The sequence below is a fragment of the Amblyomma mixtum genome, chromosome 5, assembly GCF_055824585.1.
Source record: "Amblyomma mixtum isolate Tamu chromosome 5, ASM5582458v1, whole genome shotgun sequence".
Lineage (NCBI taxonomy): Eukaryota > Metazoa > Arthropoda > Arachnida > Ixodida > Ixodidae > Amblyomma > Amblyomma mixtum.
This window is the reverse complement of record NC_143016.1, coordinates 27,641,181-27,664,882: the sequence shown is the minus strand read 5'-3', so window position 1 is coordinate 27,664,882 and position 23,702 is coordinate 27,641,181. Positions and strand designations below refer to the sequence as shown.

The 23,702-nt window shown below is 45.4% G+C and overlaps 1 protein-coding gene across 1 annotated transcript in view; it reads right to left on the bottom strand.

The window, feature by feature from the left end:
• Window positions 1-1,540: 1,540 nt before the first annotated feature.
• LOC149341602 (high affinity cAMP-specific and IBMX-insensitive 3',5'-cyclic phosphodiesterase 8B-like) overlaps window positions 1,541-23,702 on the bottom strand; it is a 40,905-nt gene continuing 18,743 nt past the window's right edge. The window contains exons 11-18 of the mRNA XM_089542000.1: window positions 14,008-14,065; window positions 13,796-13,931; window positions 12,198-12,393; window positions 9,548-9,678; window positions 7,086-7,323; window positions 5,394-5,543; window positions 3,330-3,459; window positions 1,541-1,731 (exon numbers count right to left, since the gene is read on the bottom strand). Of these exons, the coding sequence (XP_089398126.1) occupies window positions 1,640-1,731; window positions 3,330-3,459; window positions 5,394-5,543; window positions 7,086-7,323; window positions 9,548-9,678; window positions 12,198-12,393; window positions 13,796-13,931; window positions 14,008-14,065 (1,131 nt within the window). The 3' untranslated portion in view covers window positions 1,541-1,639. The remainder of the gene's footprint in view (window positions 1,732-3,329; window positions 3,460-5,393; window positions 5,544-7,085; window positions 7,324-9,547; window positions 9,679-12,197; window positions 12,394-13,795; window positions 13,932-14,007; window positions 14,066-23,702) is intronic.

Below are 23,702 nucleotides of genomic sequence, written 5' to 3'. Positions count from 1 at the left end.
ACAACCCGAGAACCAATATCAACGGGACAATTACATCCCAATGGTGAAGACCTAAATTGTGAAGAAATGGAATCAATGGCAGCTTAAAAAACAAAAAGATATTTGAGATCTGTAGACTCTCACAAATAAACGCAGCTCACTCTTGAAGCCTTACATTCTACAGCGATGACTGCATCAATACGAAAGCAAAGTGAAAAGCCCAATAGCCACCCAAATGTTGCAGACGGCTGCATTTTTCCGGTTAACACGCTACAAGACGCAGCGCTCCGCTGACATTGTCACACGCCGCCATTTCTCTAAGGGCACCGCTGCATCTGTCGACGCGCAGGAGCACTTTTACACGAGGAGAAGCATCGAGAGACCATAAAGCTACCGACCACAGTGCCTTTGACAACGTTATAACTACCGCTCTATATGGTTTTCCATTCCTTTTGTTCTCGTTCAGTCGATGACAGTCTGGGTCGTTTTAACTTCGATTCATTTCAGAATTGCGCGGATTTAGTAAGTATTTCGTTCATCGTACTGCGTGGATGTGCAGTGGAGCTCGGAGCGATGACAGCGTACATTATCAGTGCCCATTTAAAGATAAAGGGAACCAGCGAAAAAAGACGCAACACAAGAACAAAGAAGGCACACAGTGCCTTCTTTCTTCTTGTGTTGCGTCTTTTTTCGCTGGTTCCCTTTATTTGCAATATGAACCAACTAGCCCAGCAGTTTGCACTCCTGAACTTCCATTTAAAGATAAATTACGCAGGACACAAGAGTCTCGTTTAAGAGACACCAGATGGAAAGGTAATGTAAAGCAAACGCACTAAATGGCCAAGGATACAACTACCATGAGTTATCATACGAAAACAATTCGTGTGATCGACAGCAGCGAACCGTGCAAGAAAATTGCTCACCATGCCGAGGGCCAAGTGGGTGTACATTTTATCATAACTGCTGCTACGTCTTCGGGCTTTGTTATCGAAATGCTTGAGTTAATAAGCTCGCCGGACCCTACGCAGGTTCATTTGATTAAAAATTGATTCTACCAAGTAATAAACAAAGCGAATACTGCTGGAATGTGCAGATGTTTACTATCCCCCATTACCATGCTTCTTCTTCCGTTGCAGTGTTTTAATAGTGCTTGCCCTACTGCTTAAAAAAAACTGCCGCTCTGTTATGCATCAGTCTCAAATCCTGGGAGTGATGCAAACGGTGCAGTTTTGCGGCTTTCATCCCCGTGCAATAAGCTCATTATTTGTTTTCGTATTGTGTGCGCGTCTCTTGTTCTTTCAGTCGTCTTTTTTGCACTTCATCAACATCATACATCAGCCAGCCCGCCAAGGTACCGTTAAAAGTTTCCACACTGAGACCTCACCCTGCGCCATGTTTTCATATCAGAGTGATTCAAGAACCAACGACACGCGAAAGCGTCCTCGGCACGGGAACTTCAGTGCTGCTAGTTTACCTCTGCTTAGGAAAAAAAAAAAATGACAGATCTTTGCGCAACCTTAGCTCTTCATTTCCTGACCCTGCTCCCAAGACTTTCATCCGTCCTTGGCACTCATGCACGCAGTTCTACGCCGCTGGGAAGGCAACGCGTCTTCCGGCGGGTAACGGCTGAGACTGTCCTCCGCATCCGACGAGGCGATCACTACCGGTTCGCTTGCGAGCTTGCCTCCTTGTCCTTCCAGAAGACGAAGTTCTTCTCAATGTACTCCATCAGCTCGGGCATCTCACCAAAGTCTGCTCGCGTGGAGCAGGCAGAGGCAGTACAAGGGAATGTTAGCAGACAGTATTACCACGAAAAAAAAAAAATGAAGCGCGGGGCCAAGTAGTATGGAAATGCTATAACCAGCCTTACGATAGTTCTCATCACTTAAGCCTTAAAAAGTACACTGAGAGCAAACTGAAGCTGGTCTGTATGAACAGATTACCTTTTTCTAATCACAAAGAGGCCACACTAACCGAGAACAACTTATTTGGGGAAAAAAAAATGCAAGTGTCGCCATGTACGGCCGGTTTCGCAAGTTAACTGCGCTGCATTGTCGCAATTTTTCGCGCGAGCGGATCTCACAGGATAGGCTACGCAGTGATTCACTTCAAAACAGTGATCACGGATCCTTTTTAGGCGCACATGTCACGAGTTTGAATCGAGTGGCGGGAGGATTTTTAAATACTGTTTTCTTAGCAATAGAGCATTTTGCCGCCGTGCAAATATCACCACAGGCAGGAAGAGCGAAATGATCGACTTTTACTTTTAAATAAAGAAATTGGCTGCAGTTGTGTTCAGTTTCCGCGAAAGTGATGCATGCATTAGAAAGTTAAGAAACAAGGAAGTTGTTACCACACACTGAGAAAGAGCTTTTTTTTTTCGATATCGTGGTAAAAATTTGATTAACGTTAGTTCATTTGGTCATGAATCCAGAGAGAGAAAAAAGAAAACGAAAAGAAACGAAGGTACGGCACAGGCCGTGGCAAAAACTACAGCGCTAGCTCTTACGCGCGACAGCACAAAAGATGCAAAAATATGGGGACTCAGACAACACAACACACAAACTTGGAAAAGGCTTCTTCAACAGAAAAAAAAAACCTGACTGCTCACGTGTGGTGTGACGTGTTAGGGCTTTCGTGTTGTCAAATTCGTTGCTTTTATCTTAGCTGCATGTTTGAGTTTATTTGCGCTTCACGCTGTCTGCGACTTTCTCTTTTTCTCTCAACGCAATGCCTTCAACCTACGCATTGCCTTCCATTATTTATAGTCGTTCCTTACAGCAACTACTGCGTCCAGCATGCGCCCTGTTAGTTTCATTACACGTGATTTGCTTATGTCGCAAACGGTGCTTACGCGCTTACTAGCAAATAAAGTGCGGCAAAAAAAAAAAACGCTTGTATTCAGCACACCAGCAAGCACTTTCAACGAGCGTGGCAAAAGCGAAAATAGGAACTAAAATAACGAAGCTATACGTTAATGAATTAACCTGGGACAGGGGGTTGTCACTGCCAGTGTTTTACCTTCAGTTGTCATTATACATGCCAAGAGAGATTCTCGCTGCAGGTGTGCGCCCCAAATTTTTACAATTGTTTCAAGATACGTAAACGAACCGCAACAAGAATTGGTCCAATCCTCCCGTTAAGATTACAAGTAGCAGACCAAATCTGACGGTTGTGTAGCCATTGTGAACTTCTCTTTTTAATCACTGCGAGCAAAAACAAGCGGGACGAAAAACGACTACGAGGTGCCATAGAACACATGGTGCCGGTACCGAAAAGCTAGCGATTCCTATAGTCCTGTTGAATTGAAGCAACAAAGATCGGCATGCTTAAGACAGTGGGCAACTCACCTGACCAGGCCCTGAACATGTCCCGCACGAAGTAGCCAATGAAGCCAGTCTGCGAGTTTGGTATGCTGCAGGTGGCACGGTCGAAGGCGGGCATAACCACGGGCAGGCCAAGCCGCTTCTCCTCGTCCGTCTGCGAAAGCACGAACAAGAAAAGAACGCACCTTTCCTGCCGTAACTTCAGGAAGTTACGGCGAGACAAATAGCGCCAAAGTGGTGTAATAATCAAATGGCATTAAAACTCATTTAATTTATCGCCTTTATGTGACACAGGTCTAAGTCATCTCGGTCATGCCCATAAATTAAGGTGGCTTAGCCGAACACACTATAAACTCATGCGCTTATGTCACGCGAGAGTTGTATTTACAACAATGTTTTGTTTATTTCGAATTTGAAGCGCTTTGTCCGGTTCGACTACATTGATCTGCCACCAGTCCACAAGCACTGCATGCTTAGGTGCGGCAGCAAATGTAAATTTATGAGGCAATAAAGTAATGTTATTAAAGAAAATTAGCCAGCATAATCAAACCAACCCAAACAGGTAGTTTGTAATAAGGGAGTAATTACTCATTGGCATCCACCCAAGAAACTTCGTAGTTAAAGAAAAATTCGTCCTGGTCCGGGGTTCGAACCCGGGACCACCGCTACACCGGAGCAGTCGCTCTACCAACTGAGCTAACCGGGACGGCAAGCTTATGGTAGGGCGAGAGCGAATTGATCAATAACTCGAAGTGGGAACAGTGTTGGTCAAATGTTTAGGGGAATCCCCCAAGGTGGAGTAAATTTGTAATAAGGGAGTAATTACTCATTGGCATCCACCCAAGCGCAGCCATACGACTACAAAGGAAAGCTTTCCTTTTTTAGCCGTATGGCTGCGCTTGGGTGGATGCCAATGAGTAATTACTCCCTTATTACAAATTTACGCCACCTTGGGGGATTCCCCTAAACATTTGACCAAACAGGTAGTTTCGACGAAACAAATGCCACCCGAAAATTGGCCATGAGTGCTACTAAAATTACGTCAACGACGACATCAACAGTCATGCTGTGAGCGCGCGAAATACAAACAGCCTCAAATAAGGCTCACGGGCTAGTGGATTAATAGGTTCGCAGGTCATTCCAGAATCCAGCGGCACATATTCACTTTAGGCTATTAGCAACGCAGATGTGGAAAACTTTAATTTCGAGCACATTAATTTCTTTGACGATCATTGATATCCCAGCGCAGAGGAGTGTCTGCATTTCTCCTCCACCAAGGCGTGAGCGCCGAGACGCGGTCACAAGCCAGCGAACTGGTTCTCATCAGCACCCTAACGCCACAGCCATTGAACTACTGTGGCGGCCGCGGGTACAAAGAACGGGCTTTTCTCACGCAGGCACGTGCAGAGATCTATGAGACACTGGCATCTTTCTCACTCGAACAAATAAGACGGTTAATACCGACATTTTATGGTCCCGATCCAAGCAACGCCATGTGAATGACAGAATATGGCGAGGATTGAAAATATCGCTGAAGAGAGCTACACGGTTGCCGGCAGTACGTAGGTGGGCTAGTTGGTATAGATTCGAGATGAGTAGACAGAGAGTTGACAGGAGACCCCAGAAGAGGCGCCATGGCACAGCACCCTGTGTTGCGCTGCGTCGTCTTGTGTCTCGCGTCAACGCGCTGTTCTGTCATCATGTCGAGACTACAAAGTTGGTTTGCCAGTATAAAAGCAGACGACCTTCTGTACAGCAGCTTGTATTTTTACTTTCCGTGGGTCTAGAGTTCTTAACGAATTTAGAGACAGACTGTCTTCAGATAAAAAAAATATCGTTTTAAAAAATTCAGAACTGAATAGACCGTAATCGTGGCCAGCCGCAGCATAGTGGTCGAGACTACAGATGCACTGATTACTTATCTCGGCACTGTTTCAGCCTTTGCGGCCTGCAATTTCTGCCACAGGAATTCTCATCGAGCAAGCAAAACATTAGGAACTGAAGCTGCTCCCGTGCGCTCTCGTGTAACAGGATCGAAGGGGTAAAACATGCTCGCACTGTCCCGGCCCTGCTGATGCTTTTCCGTACCTGCGCGCAGTACTCTTCGGCAATTCTGTGCGCCCACTGGATGCAGAGTGGAATGGGCCTGGCAGGGTTGGATACGTCAGAGCACTTGATGAGCATGCGCTTGATCAGGAGGACGTTCTCCGGGCTGCGTAACGACTCGCTATCTCCACGCTGACCAGCCTGCAAGGGAAAAACGTAAGCGGGCGTACGTTAAATCCTAGCCATCAGCAGCGCATGTGCTGACGTTGGACCGGCACTAAGGGAACCCAAGAACAGAGAAGGACGGCATCCACAGGTCAGCTCAGTGACCACTCATTATAGTTCCTTGCGTGATGAAACATTGTTACGCTGCTTTCGGCTTTGTTTTGTCCCTAGGGGAATGCGAAAGTGCTGAAGCAGGAGGCGGGTTAGTACAAAGCTTGACAAAGAAGAAAGGGTAGCGCCGGAACCTGAAAACTGTTTCAATTTGTTTCACCCATTGTTTTTGTTTGTACTTCTCACATGCGTCTTTGTTTTGCGTGGTGCGCAAAATGGACGATCAAGCACTTCGTTCGGTTCCTTCGGCTGTAGCGTCCCTGCGCTCTTTGTTTTTTTCGAAAGCGCGCTCCCCTCGAGACCTCGAGAGAGGCAGCAGTGGGAAGCTCGCACACATAACTCTAATACAGGCGGAGGGAGAGCCCCTCTAAAGCCCTTGTGTGCCATTGCCCTCCTGTTAATGCGATGCCACTAATTCTTTCGTGGCAGTAAGCACCGGCTAGCTCAGAAGCAGAGTTTGTTTAGGGCTGTCACTACGGCACTCGGCCTGCTACCCTAACCGCAACGGTTTACGGTGCGTGTGAAGGCCAAAACCAGCCTTTATTCTAGCCACGAACATCCACAAAAACCTTTTGACGAATTTTAGAGACACCCTGCGATGCCGTCCCTCCCCCCTATGTAATGCCCGAAAGGGCCCTTAGGGTAAATAAATGAAATGCTGTGATTTCGGCACGCAAATAATGAACTAAAAAAAACAGCATGGCCACATTGAACAAATTGGCCGCGCAGACACTTTCATACGTCGAGGTTCTACTCCACGTGTCTACATAGTTCTACACCATAAAATTTGTCTGCTAAGCTGGTGCAGTGATCAGTTTCTTGGAACCTCGATACCCACCTCGAATAAATTGTGACACAGGATAATTTTCATGAAAATTAATTTCTGCCAGAATGATTTGAGAGAGCTTTCCTTTCCTGTGTAGCTGTATGTCTCTGATCAGCTTGATATAAATTTTGGTCATTTCCTTTGTTTTAAATCAAATCGACCTCGAAAGTTTCCAGCATATGGTTTTAAATAAGTGGGCAGATGGCTAACCTATACTCAGCTCAAGTGAATTAATCAGTTTTGATTTGAAGTTACTCATTCTTGGCTGTTCCAGAAAAGAAACAAATAGTGTTGACCACGACCACAACACATTTCATTCACAATCTCAGAAGCGTCGCCCCGAAGCTTCATAATGCATATCCATCTGCACCATTAATTTTAAAACATGCTGTTACGGACCTTTTTTTTTTTTTGAGTGTGTGCAAAAAAAAAGCGAGGCAGGAAAAAAACTGCCGTCCCAAAACACATGAAGCAATTGACGTTCGTAACTAAGGCGGTGTTGTCAGTGTCACCATCTCCCGTTTTCCCGCTCACATTTTCACCCCCCCCCCCTCCCCCCCCCCTCCCTAGACGAAACCAAATACCTCAGCGCCAGAGGGGTCATCGGCTTGGGGAGGCCTCTGGAAGACGTTGAGGAACTTGGAGAGGTGCTCGAAGTGCTTGGTCATCTCGGTGGCCAGCACCATGTCGATGATTGAGGAGCGCACCGTGCGGTACACGTCCCGCTCCAGTTTGTGGAAGATGTTCGCCTTCTCGTCCGACAGCGTCAGCTTGAAAGCGAACGCCGCATGGTGGCTCTCGAGCACAGAGCTGCAGGGAAGAAGGTTCGCCAGTTTACGCCTGCCAATGGCTGAAGGCGTTCGGCTGCTGAGCTCGAGGTCGCGGGATCAAGTCCCGGAAGCAGCGGCTGCATTTCGATTGAGGCGAGATGCAAGAAATCTCCGGTGCTACGCGATATCAGCGCACTGACATCGACAGCGCGGCGTAGAAAGCTTAGGTCAACGAACACGTCTTCGCAAAGAGCAGGGGAGTTTGTGGATGTAAAACGATGGCCCCAACAATGTACTATCGCGATGGAAAGAACCGCGAACAAAGCGGCGCTTACGCGCTCCACTGTTCGAATTTCTTTTGACCGCGCTTTTCTCTGTGTGGTAGCAATAAGACGCTATAGTCGTCTTACCACCCAGGCAAAAGCGCGATCAAAAGAAATTCGAACAGCGCAGCGCGTAGGCGCCGCCTTGTTCGTGTTTCTTTCCATTGCGATAGTACCTGTTATCATACAAGGCTTTTCTTCGGGTGCAGAATCCATCTATAGAGCAGACATTATACCAATATTTTGGGTGATGAGCACACAGTCGAATTTGACATGACCACATTGAAGATGTGATGAACAAAGTCACCTTAGGGTCCCGTTATGCACGTTCCAACAAGGGAAAACCCAAAGCGCTCTAATTTAATGAACATATATGCCTTACGTGGAGCACATAACACCGACTCGTACACCATGGCTAGGCCACATTTCGTGAATACGGTTTAACTGACTGAGCGTCAGTTAACGTCGAGATACATTTGTGTGCAGACATTTTCACGCCATGCTTTTGTAGAAGCCTTGCACGGTCAAACGAAATCAAAATTTGAAGAACGCTAAAATCATGTGTTGGAAAGTAATATCAGGTGACGACAGCTAACTTCACGATTCAAACGAGCAGTTCTTCAGCCGCTAGAGCAATTGCAGAACAAGCCGAAAAAAAGAAAACGGGCCGCCTAAAAATTGTTAGGGTTTTAACTTTGCTAAACCTATTATAGAAATTTCCCGGGCCAACTTTGGATGGCACCATCGTGCTGGGCACGGTCAGTTATGCCTGGGCATCGATTTTGGACCATATCGGCCAAGGTCAAATTTCAGGGATGGGTGGGATAAAATTTGGGGGTGGCCCGGGCCAAACTTGAAGGTCACCATCGTGTTGGGCCTAGTAAATATCGGAGGCGCCAAAATCAAATTTGAAGGTACCTATGTGTTTTATGCCTTTTTTTTAACTTACATGACGTCACTCTTGCTAGGTGTCGGCAAAAGAAAGATCGGATGCAAAAGATTATCAATTGGTGTTGGTGAGCGTACGAGTGTTTTCCCACTAACATGACGGCAACAGTTCGTTCACGAGCGCTTACTTTTCCCGCAGTTTCTCGCTACTGCAGGTAGTGAAATCCTGTGAACCTCGCAGAACACTACAAACAAAATCACTCTATGCAGTGACGGCAAGTGTGTTTCGTTGCACTGTGGGTCACCATGAAACAAAGCACCTCTTACAGGCGAGAAAAGGATGGCCTGCAGCAGCGCGTCGATAGATGTGGTTGTAATCGTAGAAATTACGCTGTATTAAGAGGAGTATTGTATTAAAGGTGGAACCTTTCGTTCCGCAATCTTCCGCACAGTAGGCGCTGAAAAGCGTGCGTACAAAAGAGACGCCAAGCCGGTCTCGAACTAAACTTGCGTTCACTGCAAAATTTGAAAGCCTGCTTAGTTGCCGATTTTGCTTTTACTTGTGCAACCACGATGACTGCTTTGCAAACGCAGCAGGAGCACTAACATAAAATCCGGTTTCGTCATGAACTCTTACGGGCGCCTCATTTTTTGCGCACCACACAACAATGTAGCCTCACTGAGTTAAAGAATGTCGGTTCTGTAGTTTTATAGCTTTGTTGAGAAGAGTGATGAGCGAATCACAATAAGGCTTTGTGTGGTTACGTCTCTTCTCAAAGAAGAGACAATATGACTAACATTTTTTTTTTCTTATCGCAGCAGCTGCAACCACTGATGAATCCTACAGTGGCCTTACCAGCAACTTTCCATTCAAATCTCTACCTTAAAGAGCGTCGAAGTCAGAACGGTCTAAAATGCGAACTTCCTTCTTGCCTGCAAGGTGGCTTCCTATTCCATTCAAACGGGCTTTACTTCAAACACTTACCGAGCACTTCAAGCAAACCAGCTCTTAATGCCGGACGCCAGCTAAATGTGGCAAGCTTGCTTACGCACCGGTCGTTGTAGAGGATGGCCAACTCGTGGTCTGAGTTGCAGAGGAACGGGCTCGACTTTCCAGGGTGGTCGATATCGTGCACTACAGCAGATATGAGACAGATGGTCTCGTCCAGGGGGTCAAAGATTTCCTGCAGATAGACGAGGCAAGACTCTCTCTAACCGTGACCGCAGCAATTCCTTCAGACAGATGTAAAGGAGAAAACCTCGCCGGCACCACTAATTCCTAAACTTGCTATATATTGGGCTTAGTATTGGGGTTCTCCGGGTTAGGTCCACTGAACTAAAAAAACGAAGCACCAACAGTCGCCAAAGTGCGCTTGCGTCTTCTCGGCATGAGATACCAAGGCGGCGGGTGAGGCTGATGAAATTTTATGGCGCAGGGGCATCTGTAGCCCAAGAGCGCCAAGGCAAATGGTGTTTGCGGCTACTCGAGGTGAAGCAAGGACCCATTTTCCAAGAATTTTACTCCAAAGAAGCTGAATACCAGGGGAGAGCTTGCACCCACTGTATCACTGGTGGGTACCTGGCGGCACTGGGGATCGAACCCCATAACATGTAAGGCGGTTGCTCAAACGACTGGGCCACCGCTCCGGTGAAGGCGAATAACTAGTCAAGTCAAGTCAACTTTATTCCAGACATGTAAAGAAAATCACATGGCTCAGGAGGAGGGGAAAAAAAGCCGCAGTATTGCAGCTTGACAACTTTCCCTTCCCCTAAACTACATCGGTGGCAGGGATAATGAAAGCATATGAAGCATACATACAAAGCACTTAGTTCACTTAGTTTTTATATACACACTTAAGCCACAATTAAGGACAAGTTTTTTTATTATTATCGAACTCCTTGATTCCATGTAATGTTATAGCTGCTGTCTGATCGGGACTTGCTTGCGTCACATCCTATTTAACGAAATCAAATTAATCATTAATTTTGAAATAAGTAAAAGGAAGGTAGATAGGCATTTTAAAAAGATGTATCTTCAAAAAGGTGCTAAAAGAATGCGCGCTATGACATGCATGTGCAACATGCATTCGCAAAAAAGGGAAAATACGAATGTTACGCGTATTATATGGCTGCCGCTCCAGAGGAGGTCCCGTAGTCACATTCACTATTGTCCTAAGAATGTAATGGGAACTTAAGTAATGTCAGGTCTGTCACAGTGTAGAGATGTTTGCTACAGTATAACCCTGTGAAGAGCTTTCCTGAGGAGAAGAGTTGGCCAACTGGGAGCAGCATACGCAATAAATGGATGATATGGTATGCGGGGTTTAACATCCCAACACTGGACGTATGCAACTTGGGTCTCACAAGCCTCACCGGTGGCTGTGTTTCAAACAACCACCTGCCACGAGGACTCACCGCGATCTCTGAACGTGACATTTTGCGTAGTGACGTAGCCGTAATATAAATTATCAAAACTGGAATAGACTGGCGAGTGAAAGAAGCGCGCTATCGTATTTTCTCCCCATCGATTCAGTCGATCGCTCGCTCCCTAAATATTTTGGAATTTTCTACCTTAACTTATAACAGCTCCGTTTTCACTGAAAGTAACGTTCTTGTCGTTAGAATGCGCCAAGCTACCGATACAGCCAATCTTCAGTTAATCTTCTGTGTCCTAGGTGAGGCACGTTTCATGAAGAAAGTGATCACAGGGTGAATCTTCGAAGTTTCGCACAAAGAGGAAACAAAGTGGTGAATGACAAAAAAAAAAACTAAGCACTTCTGCCTAGATATACTCTCATGAGAAAGCTGAATATCAAATTAATGATTGTGTTTTCCGATTCTCCGGCAGTCTCAAGCTCCGCTCCTAGGTTTCGGGCGCGCTTGGCACGACACATAAAAGAAAATTAGCCAGAATAAAGCAACCTTTGCGTAAGTTGTGCTACTTCGTGTAGCGCTTTTTTCGGTACAGTTTTCTTTTTCAAGCTTGTTATGTATCTTTAGAGGTTCGAAATATGCATATATAGCCTAATATTTGCAATTATTTAGGAATTTATAGTTCTAATTTATATCTCGCGAAATTATCCGGCATGTTAGATAAGGCAGCTTTTCTAATGAGCACATAAACTTCTAGGACAGGCCCTTCGGAAAGGCAGTCTTATCCCCCCCCTATTAGAATGCCCCCAAATGCTCGCTCGAAACAGCATGAACAAAATTCAGGGGGGCACTTTGTTGACCTAAAGTGCGGTGAGGCGAAAGCGTTTAGCGCGGTATCGCTGCTTGTGTCACTGACGTGTGGTTAAGATGCTAATTAAGTACACAATTGTTTGTGAATCTTAAATGCTTGAGACACTGGAGGGCGTTTGGTAGGCATCCGTCTGATTCGACCCCTTTCTGTAAACATTCTCCATCATCCTAGACAAGGAGAACTACATATGCGTTGCCAGGAAGTAGCGTAGCCAATAGCACGCTCGCTCTCCAAGTTCTTTATACTTTTCTTGTATAAACGCGCCTTGCAGCCGCTCTTCATCGCAAGAGAGCGGTATCTAAGAACGTCACTTATAACATAGTTCGTTCCAAACAACCTTATTGTGGAATGGGTGACAGTTCAGAGTGTTCTAAAGGAGAAAAGAGCTTTGATAGTCCAGCTACAGTCAATGCCGACGCAATTGCGATTCTGTGAAAAACAACTGTTCCCACGGCGCACCTTCTTGCGCAGCTTGAGCAGGAAGTACGCGGTCGCCTGCATGACGTCGCCGGCGTGCGTCGAGTTGTGGTACGGGTTGTCGAGGTAATGCGACTCAACCAGCTGCAGCCAGTTGCGCATGGTGGCGTCGTCGCACTCCAGGCTGGCGTGCACGTCCAGCTTGGTGAACAGGGACATGCCCAGCCAGATGAGTGGCCTGCAGGATAAAGCCGCCGTGCGGTTTTTCTCTTCTGGCAGCACGAATCGAGTGACCCCCAATAGCCTCGATGCCTCTCGTTTTGGTGCTAATTCGCACGCGGCAGCAAAGCTAATCAGGGTCACGCGAGGGCTGTGCTTAACAGGTTCGCACGTCATTGAACCCTGCTACTAAATATTAAACCGCGTTATAGCGAGGATTAATGAGCGATAGATTTCTCTAATGAAATTGCTTCGTTATATCTAAGCAAGAAACGAAATTTAAGTTGATATGGTTTCCACTGCACAAAGCGCCCAAAAGAGAGTCGAAGCCCGATCACATCATGCCGCAGCGAACAACACCGCAGACAATGGCCGCTAGTTTTCCTCACTTCTGAGTAAAACGCTTTCTTACGTTTATTGAAGAAAAATTTAGCTTCTTTACAACGGAGTAAAAAATACAGACGTCTTAGTGGGGCATGAAAGACAATACACAAAAACATTGTCATTGCTGTCTTCCAAGGAATAAAGCTTAATGGAAGTGCCTTTTTTTTTTAGAATATACCTTCCATAAAGAACACGACTATATAATCAGGGCTATTTACAACAAGGACAAGATACGTACAAACTATGGTATGCAAACGCTATCATTTATTGTAGCAGATTTTCTAAACCTCCATCCTGTTGTCACCATCACTGTAAAAGAATCAACGTCCAAAGCAACATTAAAAAAAAAGGGGGGGGGGGGGGGGGAAGACTTATTTCATCGCATGCTGCCTTCGGTTCCTGTAACTTTTTTTCTTTTACTCTCTTATACCGTTTTCTTTCAGTGTCTGTGTAATATTCATTGTTTTTACCCTCTGTTTCAATTTATTTTCTAACAATTTTTTTCTTACAACTTATGCTAGTGCGTTATGTTCAAGAAAAGGGGACTGACGCTTGTCAGGCATCGGTGCCTTTTTGTCGGCCTCCTAGACAGGCCACCTAGTTTGTATCTTGTCTGTCTGAAAAAAACTTTCATTCATTATAATTGTTTTGTTCAATTATTTTTCCCGTTCATAATTTGATAATAAAATCGTGCCATAGGCGGTCTAGACAAGTTTTTTTCCCCCTTTCGTTATTTTACGTCCTCATCATCATAAGCCTGACAACGCTCACTGCAGGGCAAATGCCTCACATGCCTCTCCGATTAACCCTGTTCTTTGACAGCTACAGTCAACGTATCCCCGCAAACTTCTTAAACTCATCCGCCCACATAACTTTCTGCCGGCCCCAACTATGCTTGCTTTCTCTTGGAATCCACTCCGTTACTTTATGCATTGTTTTCGAACACGTTGGAAACGTGAGAACATGTGGCAAACAATGGGAAGCGCGCACTGAACCAATACTTCGGTCGCAGACCTCTCCCGGGCGCCAGTACGCACCTTCGTCCCGAGAGCACCTCCAGCTCGATGATGTCAAACTCCCACTTGACGTCCGTCTCCAGGAGCTCGGCAATTTTGGGTGGCGGATTGTCCAGGTCCGGGACCGCGCCATTGGCCAGCGGGCTGGCCGGGCTCACTGTATGCGATACAGCCGCAGGCAAAGTGCGTGAAGGCAGCGTCCTCAGTTAGCGCAAGCAAAACGTACACCGTACCTCTTCTCAGCATCACTTCGTGGGACAGCCGCCGGACACCTGTTGGCCTCTGTGGGATCTGCACGGCAAAAGGTTTTCAAGTTCATTTCACACATAAAATTAGTAGGTACAGTGTCGCTCAAAGTTCCCCGGACATATGGCCTACTTTCGAGCGCTATAGTCGAGCAGTTACGACACTCCCAAAGCCCAATATCTCAATAGAGGATAGAAGAATCATTCTCACCTCAGAGAAACTACTATAAGTGGCAGGATATGCCACTGAAAAGAAGACCCTGCGGCCAGGGAACTTTCGACCAAACATGTACTAATGAAATAAGTGCAGAAAAAGGTCCCATAGTTGAACACTGCACCGGGGCCTCTTGAACAAAGTAAAATGAATAGTAAGAAGGCAGCAGCAATAAAACAACATTTTACTTAGTATTGATTATGATGTAACGTTCATAAGAAATATGATAACGCAAGAGGAAAGACAGTAAACTAAAACAGCTGAAAACTAAGAATAACCAAAATCCAAATAATCTTAAAAGAACATCACAAGTAGAAACATTGCAAAAATAAAAAACAAAAGCAGTGATGAATGAAAATAATACTTATCAGTACACTGGCATGCACTAGACAAATACTATTACAAATGAAAAAAAAATGTATGGTACTAAATTGTGAGGTAGTGAATTGACAGAGCGAAATGTTTCGTAGGACTGCAGATTGTGCGAGTTGGTGTTCCATGGTGACAAGAATTCAAACAGCGCTAGACAACTGGTCCAGAAAGAGCAGGAGACAAACACGGTGCTGAACTTACAATTGTTTTATTCAAAGAAAGATGTCTGTTTATACCTACCAAGATGGGCACACATACGCACAGTCATAGACCGATGTCCAGATAAAAACTACAAAATGCCACATTATTCGCACGTGTTGTACCTGCCTTCCAAGCTACCCTTTGTGCAGCAACGTCATTTCTTTCGCTGACAAAACTAAAGAAGTTTTGCTAACGCAGCCATTCGATTTTCTGACATCGAATGCTCCGGCGACTTCTCTGGTAGTTCTGTCACTATGAAAAAATAATTCTGTTCCGTCAAAAAATGGTACGCATTTACACACACTGCAATGTTTTGCCAGGTTCGGGTCTTTTTTTATCCAATGAATTGGCATGCTCCGTAAGTCTAATATTGATGAAACGGCCTGTCTGGTCTATGTAAGACCACATAATAATGGAATTCGATACACAACGTCCATCTTGCAATTAATGAACTTATTCACATGGTGCACCTTGCAGGCAGTCTTCCGTTTGACGCCTTCCTGCTTTCTCTAAACTGCTGCCCCTAACTTACCCACCTTATTAGGAGCAGAAGAAAGAACCTTTACGCCATACTTAGCCCCGACCCTCTTAAAACGATGTGACAACGCACGCACATAAGGCATGGCAGCTTTTTTTCCCCCCGTCAACGTTTTCTTTGGACTGCCCAGAACTTGTGGTTGGTGCCAATAAGATTCTAAGAGCACTGAAATGTTCGGTACAGCCAAAAGAAATGTTGACGGGAAAAAAAATTGCTGTCATGCCTAATGTGCACGCGTTGTCGCATCGTTTTAAGAGCGTTGTCGCTTCGTTTTTTCTTGTCACCATGGAACACCAACTCGCCCAAACTGCAGTCCTACAGTTCTTTTCTTGCAAACCCTCCCGATTTTTTAACGGTCACCGTGGCCGTCGTTTGCTAGGCTATTCCAGGAGCTGCGCACAACCCCGAACCCTTTCCTTCAACCGCAATACTGCTGGCATACGCGTCGCCGATATTCAGGAGAAGCCACATGCCGCCCAGCCGCAAACAGCTTTACTCAGCTTCTCTCGAACGAACCTTGCGATCAATCTTTCGTTTGTTCTTGTCTTGTTTGCAGCTGTATGCGGATATGGCTGTGGCCCACGATTTTGATAAGCGGGAGATAAAAAATTACCAGGTGCTGCGGTAATCGAAGGAAAGGGTCGGGGGCAGCGCGCAGCTGCAGGAACAGCCTGGCAGATGACGGCCGCCACGGCCTGGGCTTCGTGCGCATGCGGCAACTCTCGGCAAGTTTGCCGATTTGTTCCGTCATAGGGCGCTGATCAAGCGAACGGTTGATGATCGCGTGATGCAATTAAAAAATTGGAAGGGTGTACATGGCATCTTTTATGTGTCAAAATCTCGATCTGTCAAGCCCGGTTGTACTCTCGTCCATCATCGCCGTGTGTATCTGCCGAGGCCGCAACGCTTTGTGGCATTATCGTTACGATAGCTGTCCTTCGGATACACAAGCGCTTTGGGCTGGCTACGTCCGTCTACGGGGCACAACAGGAGAAGATGCAAAATTCCAAAGAGTGAGTGGTGGCGCCAGGCGAGACTGTTCAGGGACTTACTACGGACAAATGCCGAGATCAGCGTGTGTTTCGCGAGTGGTGTGCGACCATTAATCATCTCACGGAATTCCTTTGGAACACGGTCCGACCAACTCTAACGAAAGGCAAAAAAAGGAAACCTGCGGAAGGAAAGCTGTTGGTCCTCGGAGACGTCGTTTTGGATTCTAAGCCCGAAAAGACCTTGCTCCTCGGACCTAAGTTCTGTCTCGACCCTGGTCTGAGAAGCATTGAAAAGTTGGCCTTCACCCGTAACGTGTCTTCTAAGGCTCAGCCCGAGGACAGACCAAGGTGTGTATCGGAGTGTGCTGACTCTGTAGCCAGTAGCAAGTGCCTTGGAGGGCGTAACAATATGTTTCGCTCGTTGGTGTATTTCTTGTGTGAGAGTCGTTTGCGCGTCGTGCAATCCAACAAAGAAGGCTTCTTTGTTGTACTTTTTGAGAAGCAGTTTTCAGACAAAGCATGTGAGGCAATAAGGAAACATTTAGTGACTAGAAAGGATCCGGTGCAGAATAAGAAAAATGCCTTTCATTATTGAAAGGCTTTTAACTTCTAAATTTGGCAAATAAAGTTAAGGATGCAGAGCGCTCTGTGCTTGAAATTTTCTTTTCGGCTAAAACACATCATCCTGGCGTTCCTTTTCGAGCAATAGTCTCAGAGCGTCAAACTTGGCAAGTATAGTGGTATCGTCATACCTTAATAAGCATTTGTCAGCACACTCCGTTGCTGACCTGTTTGTTGTGCCAAACTCGGAGGCAGTTGAAAAGTTTCTCTTGAAAGAGGAGGCTTCACGCTCTGGTTTTAGCATAAACATGGTCGATTTATTTTATTCTCTTCCCCATAATAAACTTCTGCAATGTGTTCAGAATTGCATCTCAGAGCAAAATGATGAATGCGTATTCCAAATGATTGTGGCATTTTCACTGGGTTCTTCCTGGAACTTGTCCTGGAACTGAAAAATAGCCCCAGTTCTTAGTAAGATTTTTCTAAGTTATTTTGACAGGAAAATATGACTTACATGGAAGGTATATTCAAATTTTTCGGTATGTGGACGACTCCCTGGTTCTAGTTAGGTTCTTGGGTGCTGAATGTATGCCTGAGTTGCTTGATGTTTTTTCATGGCATGTGTCTGGACTGAGGCTTACACATGAGTTCCCTCAGAGGAACGTCTTGCAGTTCTTAGATCTGAATTTGACCTTCTTGTCAAATCATGTATGCTGGCAATACACTAGGAGTGAAAAACCTCTTGTACTATGCGTCTTGTCATTCCAAGGTTGTGAAATTCGGAATTGTAACAAGATGTATTGGTATGGCCGTTAAAAAAATCTTTTATTCATCAAATGTTTAGTGATTGTGGCTGGTTCCAATAAGGTTCTAATAGCACTGAAATGTTCGGGACAGCCCAAAGAAAATGTTGACGGGAAAAAAAATTGCTGCCATGCCTCATGTGCACGCGTTGTCGCTTCGTTTTAAGAGGGTAGGGGCCAAGTATGGCATGAAGGTTATTTTTCTGCTCCTAATAAGCTGGGTAAGTTAGGGAAGCAATTCAGAGAAAGCAGGAACACTTCAAACGGAAGACTGCCTGTAAGGTGAACCATGTGAATAAGTCCATTAATGGCAAAATGGGCGTTGTGTACCAAATTCTATTATGTCGTTTTTCTTACATAGGCTAGACAGGCTGTTGCATCAATATTAGACTTATGGAGCATGCCAGTTCATTGGATAGAAATGACACGAACCTGGCAAAACATTGCAGTGTGTGTAAATGCGTACCATCCTTTGACGACAAAGAATTATTTTTTCATAGTGACAAGACTACCAGAGAAGTCGCCGAAGCATTCGATATCATGAAAAAAATTGAATGGTTGCGTTAGCAAAACTCCTTTAGTTTTGTCAGCGAAAGAAATGACGTTGCTGCACAAAGGGCAGCTTGGAAGGCAGGTACAACACGTGCGAATATTGTGGCATTTTGTAGTTTTTATTTCAACATGGATGTATGACTGTGCGCCTGTGTGTCCATTTTTGTAGGTATAAACTGACATCTTTCTTTGAATAAGCCAATTGTAAGTTCAGCGCCGTGTTTGTCTTCTCCTCTTTCTGGTCCAGTTCTTTAGCGCTGTTTGCATTTTTTTGTCACCATCGAAATGTTTCGTTAGGTTTTAGCATTGGAATGATTCAAGAACAGAAGATCGATATGAGCGCTTAGAGAAATGCAGAGAGAAATGCAATTCAGCTGAAGATTTCATATTTAGTGCGCACGTTTGGAAGGGGGAGGTTACTTCTGAATGAAAATCTAGTAAAATCTGGATTAGTATGGTCTCGGCGACATGAAAACTGGAGAAGATTGTTATCATTAACAAAAGGTATTCGAATACGCCTAGGTTATACGAGATACTACTAACCACTGAGCCACCTCGGTGAGTAGACTTTCTGGTTTTGATTATGCAATCAACCCAGAGGAACTGCCATTTCTTGCTTTTTTTCAGTTCCACTGTCTTTGCGAAGAGACGTTTCCTGTGTCAGATGGTCGTTGACGAAGATTGCTGTTCACTGATTAGATTGTAACCTAATATCAGCAGTCTGTTCCCTGTGTCCGAAGGTTGCTGTTTACAGATTAGATTGGAACCTAATATCAGCAGTCTGTAGCCGGGTCGTTCGAGCTGCCTTGATAAATTCGGCGCTTTTGCTGGTGAGTGGAATGGGCTATCAGGTTTTCAGAATCATTTCTTGCGGAAATCCGGTGTATCATGTCAATGCATTTGGCGGTAACAGGGCATCTAATTTTTGTGCCAACAGTTTCCAGGATGGTTACGCAATCTTCGCCCTCGCTGCACGGAATACTCTTTATTTCTATGTTGCTTTTACGCGAGCATTGCTCCAGGACACTTACACGTTCTTTGTGTTTTATTTTTGTGCACTTCGTGCACTCAAGCTTTTAATGAGAGCCTTCAGGTCCGTATTCTCGGCTATCATAGTTTCAAAACATTCGTTACTGGAATACATATCCTCATTTATTTTTCTGTCGGGAGTGACCAAAGAAGCATAAGCATCGAGCTCAGCCCGTGCTTTTACCGTGTATACAATTGTCCCTGGAAGGCATTTTCCAGAACTTTTATCCGCCTAGCTAGTGATGGGCGTGGCAATTATGACAGCAGTTGCGGGAGACGGTCAATAGTTCAACGGACAAAGAAGGGTGCCAACCTGTACGCAGAAACAGGAGTGCTTAGTAGGCTGGTCGTTGCCGCGAAGTGAGGTCTTGTAGGCAGCGTACGAGCTTTTATAGGGCGGTTTCCGGATTCGCGCAGGCCCAGTGGAGATGGACTAGGTGGCGACGGCGCAAGCGCGTCAATCTAAAGCGATGAGCGGGCAGTCTTCAGTGTAGATACCAGCCGGCCGTCTACATGTATTGTCTTGGTGCAGCTAAGCCGACGCATCGGTGGCAGAACTGTACGAAGAAAGAGGAGTGCTTAATAGGCTGGTCGTTGCAGCAACCACTGCAGTAAAGTGAGGTGCTGCCGGCAGCGTCCGAGCTTTTATAGAGCGGCTACCGGATTCACGCAGGCCCAATGGAGATGAACCAAGCGGTGAAAGCCAAGGCGCATTAATCTAAAGCGATGAAGGGGCAGCACATTGAGTGTAGATGTCAGCCGGCGCTCCACGTGTACTGTCGTCCTGGTGCAGCCAAGCCGACGCGTTGGTAGCAGAACTGTACGAAGAAATGTGAGTGCTTAGTAGGGTGGTCGTTGCCACAACCACAGCCACTGCTTCTGGAAATGCAAAATCGCGTGCGAGAATCACGATAGTTTCTCACGTTTCTATCGCTCAAGATTTAATTTTGATCCCAGTGTCTCCTCCAATAACGACAACTATACCGCGGCAATCATTCACCAGTCATGACTGATAGCCGCCCAAAAGCTAGCGCCGTTGGGTATTTCGTTTACATAAGTAAACATTTTACAATAAGCAAACTATACTGCTCAAGTCTCCACAATGTGTTTGAGCAAAACTGTTAGCATTAAATGGAGCTATAGATTAACTATAGTCGGTTATAACTCAAGCGGTATCGCCTAAGAGCAAGATACGAATATTGCACCATCAAACTGGAAAGTTCGCCGTTTTATAGGCGAGTTTAGGCTTTTCAGAGAGAGAGGGGGAAGCTGTATCGAGAGACAGTTTTTGAGAGTTATGATCTTGAGAGATCAGATGGGTGGGGTCTTCATTCCACAACTCCTTTGGCCCGAGCTGCTTCACGAACCTGGTCGATTACCTTTAGCTGATCTTCCAAGGATACGCTAGTCATCTGAGCATCCCACTGTTCGTAAGACGTATGTGTCGTCTTTAAGGGTTCAGGCTTGCCCTCGCAATCCCACGAAACGTGAAAAGGTGAGGGACCCATCAGGGCGGGGCAGGAGTCAGTGTATTGAGTAGGATACATCTGTATGAAGGTTTCAGAATGAGTTTGTCTGTATTTGGCGCCCGGCTATAGCATCTGCTCTGCTTACCTTTTTGTGTGGTGTAGGGTATCACCGGCGGTTAAGACGTAGTGTTACTAGTCGTTCGCTATATGTGGATGGAAGGGATGTGATGTGAGGATAGAAAGAACCTGCTCAGTTAATCAGCGCTCGAGCTAGGGTATGAGCCGCCTTGTTGCCCTCTAACCCGGCATGAACCGGTGTCCAAGTAACTCCTCGATGATGGCCTTGTAACGGTGTAGCAGCAAGCAGTTCTACTGCTGTTTTCGTGGATCCACCGGCCGTATAATCATGGTAGGCTTGCTGTGGGTTTGTGAAAACGTGGGCCGTATTATCGCGTCTCCCTTGGTGATTAAAAGTCATGACCACAGTCTTCAAATGTGGCAGGCTCTCTGCCCTAATCAGAGAGGTAATCAAATCAAATCAGAGGGGTTAATTCAGGCGTACGAGGCTGCCAATGCCTGCAGCACAGACTCGTGGTAACCACCTGTGCTACCGGTGATGTTACACGCATGCTCTGGAGAAGTCAAGTACGTTTTACCGATAATTAGTCCTCTACTTGCACATATCTTTAATTCTAGAGTCTGGAACCTTTCCTGAGAAAATGAACACAGCCAGATTATCTGTTATTTTTAAAGGTGGCGAACGCAACTTGTCTACTAACTACCGCCAAATATTTGTGCTTCCTATCTTCTCCAAGGTAATTGAAAAAATCATTTTCACTCGGATAACAAAATTTTTCGATAAAGAAAACGTTATCACAGCTGCACAATACGGATTTAGGAAAGGCAGATCAACGGAATCAGCTCTGTTAGCGCCCAAAGAAAATATCTTGCGGAATATTGAAAATAATTTGTTAACTGCTGCCATTTTTGTAGATTTCAGCAAGGCATTTGATTGCTTACATCACAAAGTCCTCCTTAGTAAGCTGCAGTCATATGGCATTCGCGGTAATTGTTTGGCCCTGCTGGAGTTCTACCTCAGCCACAGGACTCAGTGTGTATACGTAAACGGTGATATGTCTTCCCTCCTACCAATTACTCACGGCGTTCCACAAGGTAGCATATTAGGACTGTTATTATTCAATATTTATGTAAATGATCTTGTAAACATAGATGCCACGGTTTAATTTATAATATATGCTGACGACAGTACCATACCTATTCCCGAATACAATGTGGACCGACTAATAATAAAATGCAATGAAGTCCCCCAGAAGCTATCCATATGGTCTCAACTCAACGTAATAAAAAAAAGGCAATGAAAACAAAAGCAATTATATTCCGTACCCGAAATAAGCCTGTTGAAATATATCAGCCTATTAATTTTCAGTGCCAGAACATAGAATTGTGGTCGTTCATAAAATCCTCGGTGTACATTTTTCTCAGAACTTAAGCTGGGATGCACACACTCACTACCTTAGGAAAAAACTATCCTCAGTTGCAGGCATGATATCGCGTTGTCGGAGACTGCTTCCAGTAAAATCTAAACTTCAAGTATATAATGCTTTATTCAATTCTTATTTAAACTACTGTTCGTTGGTATGGGCCACGACAACAAAGACTAATTAGACAAACTCCATTTGTTACAAAAAAGGCTATCCGCTACATTGAAAATATTGAACCAACATCCAGTACCAAAGATGAGTTTCTTTCCTTTAACATCATAAGGGTGATAACTTATACAAATATCGATTACTCCAAACATTCTTTTTTTCCTCTACTGAAGTCAAGAACTTACTCTCGATCTCTGGCATTTTAAACACTACGTAGCACGGATATACACCAGTGCTGCCAACCCTAGGGATTTTTCTCTTGATCTAGGGAATTTGGACGTCGTTTAGGGGAAAAGATTTTGTATAATCTAGGGAAATTTCATTTGCTCGGAGAATTATTTTTTTTCCTCCCTAAAATTGTGAAGACAGTACAAGCTTTTCTTTGTTTTTTCTCTACAAATGACTGAGGCCGGCACAACACCGCCGCGCGCTCGAGTAAAGCCTGTTTCACATGCAAGTGAAAACGCTTTTTGCTGCAGCGCAAAAGCTGTTTAGAGCCATCGCAGCCCCAGCAGTCAGAGCGGCGATGTTCCAACAAGTTACAAATATTTCGCAGCGCTGCGCTGCTCAATTTTCAGTCGCTGTATGGTCCCTGACGTGGCCAGTGGCACCCGCTGATGTGATCTGGCGCTCCACCGCCTTCCCTCAACACGCGCGCCCCTTCCTCACGCTGTATTTGGAAGCTCGCTGCAAGACGTGAAATTCCTATTTAGTAAGCATATCCGCATGTTTGTTTTGATAACTAGGAAAGAACACGGGCCCCATTTTTTTTTTTTTTATAAAGGAGTGCCGTGTTGGAAATCTGAGCTAGTCTTAACTAAGGGAACAATTCCCATTTCACCCGCCGCGGTGGCTCAGTGGTTATGGCGCTCGACTGCTGACCCGAAAGACGAGGCTTCGATCCCGGCATCGGTGGTCAAATTTCGATGGAGGCGAAATTCTAGAGGCCCGTGTACTGTGCAATGTGAGTGCACGTTAAAGAACCCCAGGTGGTCGAAATTTTCGGAGCCCTTCGCTATTTCATCCCTCATAGCCTGGGTCGCTTTTGGACGTTAGACCCTCCAAAATCATAACTTCCAGTTCTACCACGACGAACTAAGTGAGTAGAGGTCAAAAGAGGCATACAAAAGCCAATCACTGCTTCATTGTTTTAATCGACTCAAAATGTTACCTCAGCCACCCTCTAGAGCAATCACAGCAAATGAACAAGCAGATTTTGTATCAGTTTCCGTACACTTCTCAAGTGACCTCCAGGTATTTTGTACATGGTATCCTACGGCTG